Source organism: Triticum aestivum, chromosome 7A (genome assembly GCF_018294505.1).
Source record: "Triticum aestivum cultivar Chinese Spring chromosome 7A, IWGSC CS RefSeq v2.1, whole genome shotgun sequence".
Taxonomy (NCBI): Eukaryota; Viridiplantae; Streptophyta; class Magnoliopsida; order Poales; family Poaceae; genus Triticum; species Triticum aestivum.
In genome coordinates, this window is record NC_057812.1 from 565,088,941 (window position 1) to 565,096,494 (window position 7,554).

The 7,554-nt window shown below is 43.9% G+C and overlaps 1 protein-coding gene across 1 annotated transcript; it reads right to left on the reverse strand.

The window, feature by feature from the left end:
* Positions 1 to 4,157: 4,157 nt before the first annotated feature.
* On the reverse strand, positions 4,158 to 7,101 carry LOC123148271 (CASP-like protein 1E1). Its single transcript, XM_044567651.1, has 2 exons — positions 6,658 to 7,101; positions 4,158 to 4,763 (listed from the first exon to the last, which is right to left on the reverse strand). The coding sequence occupies exons 1-2, from the start codon at positions 6,933 to 6,935 to the stop codon at positions 4,433 to 4,435; spliced, it is 609 nt and encodes a 202-aa protein (XP_044423586.1). The 5' UTR covers positions 6,936 to 7,101; the 3' UTR covers positions 4,158 to 4,432.
* Positions 7,102 to 7,554: the final 453 nt, after the last annotated feature.

Genomic DNA, 7,554 nt, shown 5'->3' on the forward strand with positions numbered 1-7,554 from the left:
TCGCTCTCACCTCCTTCCCGGTCCGGACACGCTCGCCCTGCAAGCCATCTACGCGACGTCGCCGCCGCCTCTCCGATCTCTCTCTCACCCCGTCGGACGCCGCTGCCTCTCTCTCGTCTTTCCCGATCTGATTGCGGTGATGGGAGGAGGAGCAGCGAGGTGGCGGAAGGAGATGGGATCAAGACGAGCGAAGCAAGTAGCAGTGTCAACAACAAGCGTCAGCGGCCGATTTGGCAGGGAAAGGATTGAACGACAGGTTGGTGCGGCTGATTCGGCGGGAGCATAGCAGCCACGCCTGGCCTCTTCCCTGCTTTTTTCTCTTGGATGTTCCACCTTTTTTCTCTGGGGTGGCAATGGGTTTGACGGGTAGAGGAATTGCCTATCTCCAATGACGGTTGTGGGCTGGTTGGTTCTTCACCGAGGAATGAACAGAGAAATTGCTTCTCAAAGGTAGTGTTGAATACCTCGGTTTTTAGGGAGTGTTGCATATCTCGTTGAAGTTTGAACATAGATGAGATTGATTATCTTTGCAGCTCTCTGATGTTGTGCACTTGGGGACTAGATTGGTTACTGAATTTTCCACTAAAGGTATATATGCTTGATCAGTAGTGTGCTTATGTCGATTGATAATGATACATATTTTGGTGATACACAGTATTTGTTATACGTATATAGGAGTGGTTATCAACCTATTGTTAGTTCTGCAACCTGTTACTTATATACATTAAACATTTCAGATTGGGTGGTCTCCGGTTGAATTTCAACGGTCCAAGGATTCTGTAGAAGTACAAGATTTTAAAGATAAAGGGCTCACACATGGTCATAAGAATGAAGGTGGAGTGAAAGGAGGAGTGGAGAGAAAGACCTCTCTCTCTCTCTCTCTCTCTCTCTCTCTCTCTCTCTCTCTCACACACACACACACACACACACAAGTACACCTCTGTTATCTTTTTTTTATGTAACCATGTCAGTATTTCCTTCTATCACAAGGCAAGTTTGTTCCCATGATGTTATGTTTCACAAGGGGATACCCATTTATTGTCTTCCATTTTATACCTGAATAAATATAGTCCGAGGTTACCTAATCTTATACTAGAATTTCAGAATTTACCTATATGTTTTTTTACATGTTCAACACATGTTCTTATTGCTAAAGTTGTCCAAACATGATTGTACAATGGATACAATTCTTTTAAATAATTGGTGTTGTGGTATTTGTGTGGCACTGATCAAACAACATATGAATCATTGTAATCACCTACTAATATATTGTATGATAGTAAAGCTGAAACTTAGAAACAAGCAGGAACTACCAATAGATACTAAGAGTCCCAATAAATACTTTTTGAACCTACTATCTTTGGAGAAAGATGTCAGCATCTAAATGTGTGGCATAAAAGTTTGACAGATAGAATGGTGACAAATTGTGTTCTCATGGTCATGCTATATATTGTGTTAAGTTATGATTCCAAGGTTTTTATGGTATTCAAAGAATACGGACCATCAAAACATGAACTCTCTTCTTCATCTACTGAAATGTTCTTCCTTGCAGGTTATCCTCTGAAGAGTGACAAGACATGAGTTGGGCCATTTGGTATGAGCTTAATCGTAATAACTGGTTACAGAACAATAACTACAAATTTAAAGCAATACTAAAGAGCCACCCGGATTAATAAAACTGGGAAAAATAACTCGGAAATAAAAAAATTGGAAGCTCCGTTGCGGGACTCAGACCTAACCATTCAAAGGAGAAGCAGTGGGAAAGTTTTGAAGATTGTTGTATGAGCTTAACAATTTAGAATAGTTCTTAGCTGGTTAATAGGATTTAGGATCACAAGCAGATTTTTTACACGCCGTCTACAGGGAGTTCTCAATACGTTATTATTTCTCATTTTTAGTGTCACACAATGCATGAAGTTTTTGTAGATTCAAAATTTTAGCGTCTTCTTTTTTCCTCCAAGTAGTATGGACCAAATTTTCATTCTTCATGTATATTGCAGCTTGAATAATATTTAATTTCCCTCAAGAGTTATGCACTCCACATACTTCTCTCTATGAGATTGGAAATCTGTTGTGCATTATGGAATATCTTTTTAATTATTTTTCTTTGAAAAGCATATCACAGAGTTCGGAATATCTGAAAAATATTTGGAATAACATAGCAAGTTGTGTACGCCTACCTTTTCCCTAAAAATCACATGCCCTTTTTGATTTGGAAACATCTGTATATTCTAATTCAAGAAGCGTCAGGAATATATATTTTTATCAATCTAAACAAATTTTGTAGGAGCGATCAAAATCTGAGGGTTGCATAACCAGTTGGTGTTATGTTTACACATGTTTTAAGTACATATCATGTTGCAGTACATAGCCAGGGGCATTGGGGCTCCCTCCATGGTCTGATCTACTCATGCTCCGACTGATGTATGTACTCCTGCTGCGACTTCACACAAAATAGAGAGAGTAACATTATTGGTATGTATATGCATTCTTTCTAGCTACAGAAGCAAAGATCAAAGTTTGTCCATTACAACTACTCAATTAGTAGTTCAGCATACTGTTTCTAAAATAATAGGTCAATCATGCATACTTTTATTTGTACAAAATTGTTGCAACAGATAGTTACCCTGTACTGTTCTAATTTAATCCGGCAGCTGTAGTTGTTTTAAAATGCTACGAAGCTTAGTAATGGAGATACCGCAGATGGTTGAATGGTCGCTTGCTGATTTAATTCACGCTTGGTTCTCGTGTTGATGAGATCAAATGCCTCTTTGCCCCCTCCACCACTGTGTAAACGATGTACTTCTAACTCTTTGTTCTTATTTTGTATTGGACACTTGAATTAAATAAAAGGGTTTATAATGGTAGATGCTTTCACTTTTTCCTTGTATAGCCAAGTTTAAAACAAACACTACTTCAGTAAATGCTTGTACTCTCCCTCGCTAAATTCAGGTTTTTGCTTAGGGAGTTTTCTATTTGCACGCAAGATTGGCGTGAGGCATGAAACAAATCTTTGGTGAAACAGAAGAATCCCTTTGGTTTTTATTGATTTCACTTTGTTGGGAGGGTTTGTAAACGATAGCTGTTGTCATTTTCCCTACTGTATATCTATGTAGCATAAAGAACTTTCAAAATGAATTTTGTTTTCTCTAATACCTTCATTTATGTTTCATTTGCACTCATACCGACTGATCTAAGCTTCTGAATGAATTAGGTCACTCGCCAACACTATATTTAGTAGATGAAGTGCTCTATCATATCTTTGCATCCTTACTATTTTTTTTATAAGAATAGTCTGCAAGTATGACTGCGGAGAGCTTAGAATGTGCACTGTCTAGACAGAGTCTTCCAATGAGATATTGGTGCACCTCTTTTTTATCTCGTACTCATCTCACTTTTTTGGTAGAGGCTCAACCAATAGAGGGACTTGGACCTGCCACTCATGGACATACTTGTTGATGTATATCAAGAAGCAAAACTTCCCTTGATTCAACAAAATGTCATCATAGGATGTTGCAGCATTTGTAATTTATAAAATAACATCATAATTGATGGAGCCAGTATCAACTATGAACTTGTTTCACATTATTGAAGCTTTTTTTTACCTTGATTGTCCATAGGCCCAACCCCAACGGTGAGGACATACAAGGGGAGTTGGTGCCTGTATACTATTTTTTGGCACATCGTTGTTCATTTCCAGTGATACATGAAGACCAGTTTATAGAGAAGTGCCCAATCCATAGCAAGTATATAGACTACTGACTTCCGAAATGATGACAATGCTAGAGCAAGGACAGATGAACATAATGGAGGGGGCGGGGGGAGGGGGAGACAATGAGAAAGATGCTTGACCGAAAGACCACTGAGTTTTTATGTCATGCTCAAAAAAAGAGACACGATACTGTTGAGGAGAAAAGAAGCGGAAGAATGAATCGTGCTGCTATATGGATGGATACCACATGCTATCACGTTTGATATAGAATCTGAAATACTCCCTTCGTTCCAAAATAGATGACTCAATTTTGTACTAATTATGGAGGGAGTACATCATTTTTCTCTCCTCCCCTGTCATTTGACATACAATTCCGAAATGCATCAATTATTTGATCAATGTATTTTTTTTGTTATTCCGTGGCAACGCACGGGCATTCAGCTAGTATTAGTTCATGCCAGATTAGCTCCAAAGATGACCCATACATAGGAGTAGATATTAGTTCATACTTCAGAGTAAAATCCTCCATACATTTGTATCAATAGCTAACATTACAGTGCCAAAATGGATGGGCACGACAACTCCCGCCATTAAATCAAACCAACGCGCCTAAGACCGAGACCGTTAGTTCACACGGAAATCAGGTATACCATCTGCATGCATATCGATCGGACATCTCCGATGCGTTCATGATGGATCAGCAGCAGCTGAGCTAAGTTACTAGTAGTAGGTGGAGTTTTTGTGGACGTCTAGGATGGCGAACATGAGGTGGACGAGGTTGGCGAAGGCGGCGATGAGGGAGACGATGACGGCCGCCATGGCGCGCTCGCAGAAGCTGCTGTAGACGTGGCACACCTTGCCCCAGCGCACGTGGGAGTTGCCGCGCTCGCCCAGGATGCCGAACTCCGCGGCCGCTCCCACCGCCGAGAACAGCAGCGCCTGCACCACCAGGTCGCCGACCATCAGCGGCACCACCGCGCTCCGGCTGCGGCATGCCGCCAGCGCCACCGCCGAGAAGATGCACGCCATCACGTTCGCCACCACGAAGTACCTGCACATATAATGTTTGCTGGTTAGTTAACATTGGATCAATGGTTCATCACACAATAACAATATTATTACAAAGTTTAAGGAGAATATATCGAATGTCGCTGCCCAAGTGTTAGCGCCGTGCATACAGTTGGAACGCTACGACGTACACCCTGGGCGTAGAGCGGTGCAGGTGATGACACGTACTGAACGTGCGCTGTCCGGTCCGGACGTCTAGCTGTTCATGATGTTGAATGTGCGTACTGTATCAGGGATCTACGTCATTTTCGTGCTTAAATTCCTTTGTAGTGGTCCTTAATAGCTATGTCTGTTCTGCTCAAATTAGTTGCACACAATGTGTACGAACAACATCTCTAATAATCAGCAGCAGAGAAAGTTGAACTTCCCGGAATTAATCCATGAGTACTAATTAAGCAACGTCAACCTAGCCTATGAAGCAACCCTTTTATCGACAAAAGAAAAACAGTTTTGCTGAAACACATCTAGATGTGTCATAAGTATTGCACATCTAAGTCCTATGTCATTGATCTTACATTGAAATTAGTGTGGATATTTTCTTTTTCTTTTTTCTTTTCCTCTTTTATGCATGATTCACTCACTTAGATGCGTAATAACTAGAGCACATCTAGATGTGCCCTAGACACACCCAAAGAAAAACACCACATATGTATACTGCTGCTGTTTCATTTCCATGAACTCTGAAACAAGCGGACACGTCTCTGGCCGAAAAGAATCGATCTCGACAAGCATGATCACGACAATCCTTTCGGAAATCTCTATCCGTATCGCACATATCTCCGCCTTTTGTAAAAGGCCGAATCGCTTGGCGGCTGCTAGCTTCGGGCCGGAGCACATCCATCAGGACGAGCACGTCTGCCCCACCGTGGATGTGACGGATGAGCTGGGGCTTAATGCATGCACCCATCCGATTATCCATCCATCTCTTTCCGCAATAATGCCGCGCGGATCGGCCGATCGGTCGGGCCAGCCAGCCAGCCACGTACGCGGCCCGCTGAAGATTCATGCGTTTCTGGACGACGTGGACAAAGCGGAAATCATCTTACAATTTCTTCCCGACCACCACCAGAAAGATCGACGTGGGCATTACTTGCACCGCGTTCTTGATGGGCACAAAAGCTATCGGCCCTTAGGCCTCGAGCGAAGCATTCAGGTTAGCCATTAATTGGTTGCGGCATCCTTGTCTACGGTGCACTGCAAAGGTTCTTTCTAGGTAGGAGAAAGAGAATGTCTTGTTTGCACGTGGAAACTAAAGGTTCGGTCGAGCAGTGAGCGGTAGGAATCAGCTGGACGGACACGCACGACACTGCATCTCCTGCGGACCGTCGATCCCTCTCACCCGGAGAAATTCTTACGGAAACAAGGAGGAGACGGTGAAAGTGTGTAGTGTAGAAGCGCTTTTGCCTAACTGATGAAACTGAAATTTGCTGTGTCTGGAACGGCAAACGCTGCTAGGTATAGAGCTGCTTTCGGCCGAAATGGCATGCATTTGTTGGCCTTGACTGGACTACAGTAATGCTACTCCAGTGCAGCAAACTTTCCTAATTAATGAAAATGACAACATTTAATCGGTTGCCTGCATGTGCTTCTTGGCTGGCCCATTTCGCAAACGTACGCGGCGTCGATCTTGTATCTTTGTGCCAGATAGGTACAAATGTGTACGTACTACTGCTGCGGACGTACTTGCATCATGAACGTCCGATCGATATCCGCCGAACAAACAACATATTAAAGGAAGCGGAAGGAAATCCCACAGGGAAGAAACAAATCTAGAAGAGCTGTTCACTGGAGAACGATGGTGTGGTGTGAATGTGTGACTAAATGTAGTGCTGGCGGCCAGGAAGAGGGAAGAATCAGGTATGGGAGCGAGCGCTTACACGAAGGCGGAGGAGTAGGACCACTTGGCCGTGACGGGGACCTGCAGCGGCGGCAGCGTGTCGGCGATGGTGACCTGCACGGTGGCCGTCTGCCGGTCCAGGCCCATCACCACGGCGGCGACCAGCGTCGCCGCCAGGATGAACACGCGCAGCGCCACGCCGCACCCGTCCACCGCCGGCTTGCTGGGCGCCGCAGCCGCCGCCGCTCCCATGTAGCTCCTCCGGCTGCCGGACAGGCTGCCCGCGCCGCTGAACCCGGGCTTCCCCCGCGACTCCATTGCCGGACGGACGCCGGTCTTTTGGGTAGCTAAGCGGTGCGGTCGTGGTGTGGCACGGAGAGCGTGCGTCACTGACTCGCTACCTGAGAGAAGGAGCAGCCTAGGCGTGGTTGGCTCTATGCAAGAATGCGTTGGACGGGGATCGATACTTATGGTTGGAAGTAGGTTGGGGTCACCGCGATGAGCATGGCTACCGCTCACCGTCTTAACGGGTAACGAACTGAGGTCGACTGGATTTTTTGCCGCCCAATAAGTGAAGTTAGCTCAAATTTACTCAAAGTCTCGGTTAATTCAAACAGGATTGCTATTTCACATCTACTCCCTCCGTTCGGAATTTGTCACAGAAATGAATGTATCTAGATGTATTTTAATTCTAGATAAATTTATATCCGAGACAAGTAATTTCGAACGAAGGGAGTAGATGCAATATAGTACCTCACATCTACATTTCTAGCCAGTGGATTCAAGCACCACGATTTTTGTTTTTTGCTTTGAGATTTGCTAATTAACATCTACATGAACTCTAAGTTCGTCTACCACATGATTTATTTGTCAAGATTCATGTGTGTTGCGTGTGTACCTGTTTCAACGTGCTTGCTGGGCTTTTCGTTTTTGTTTT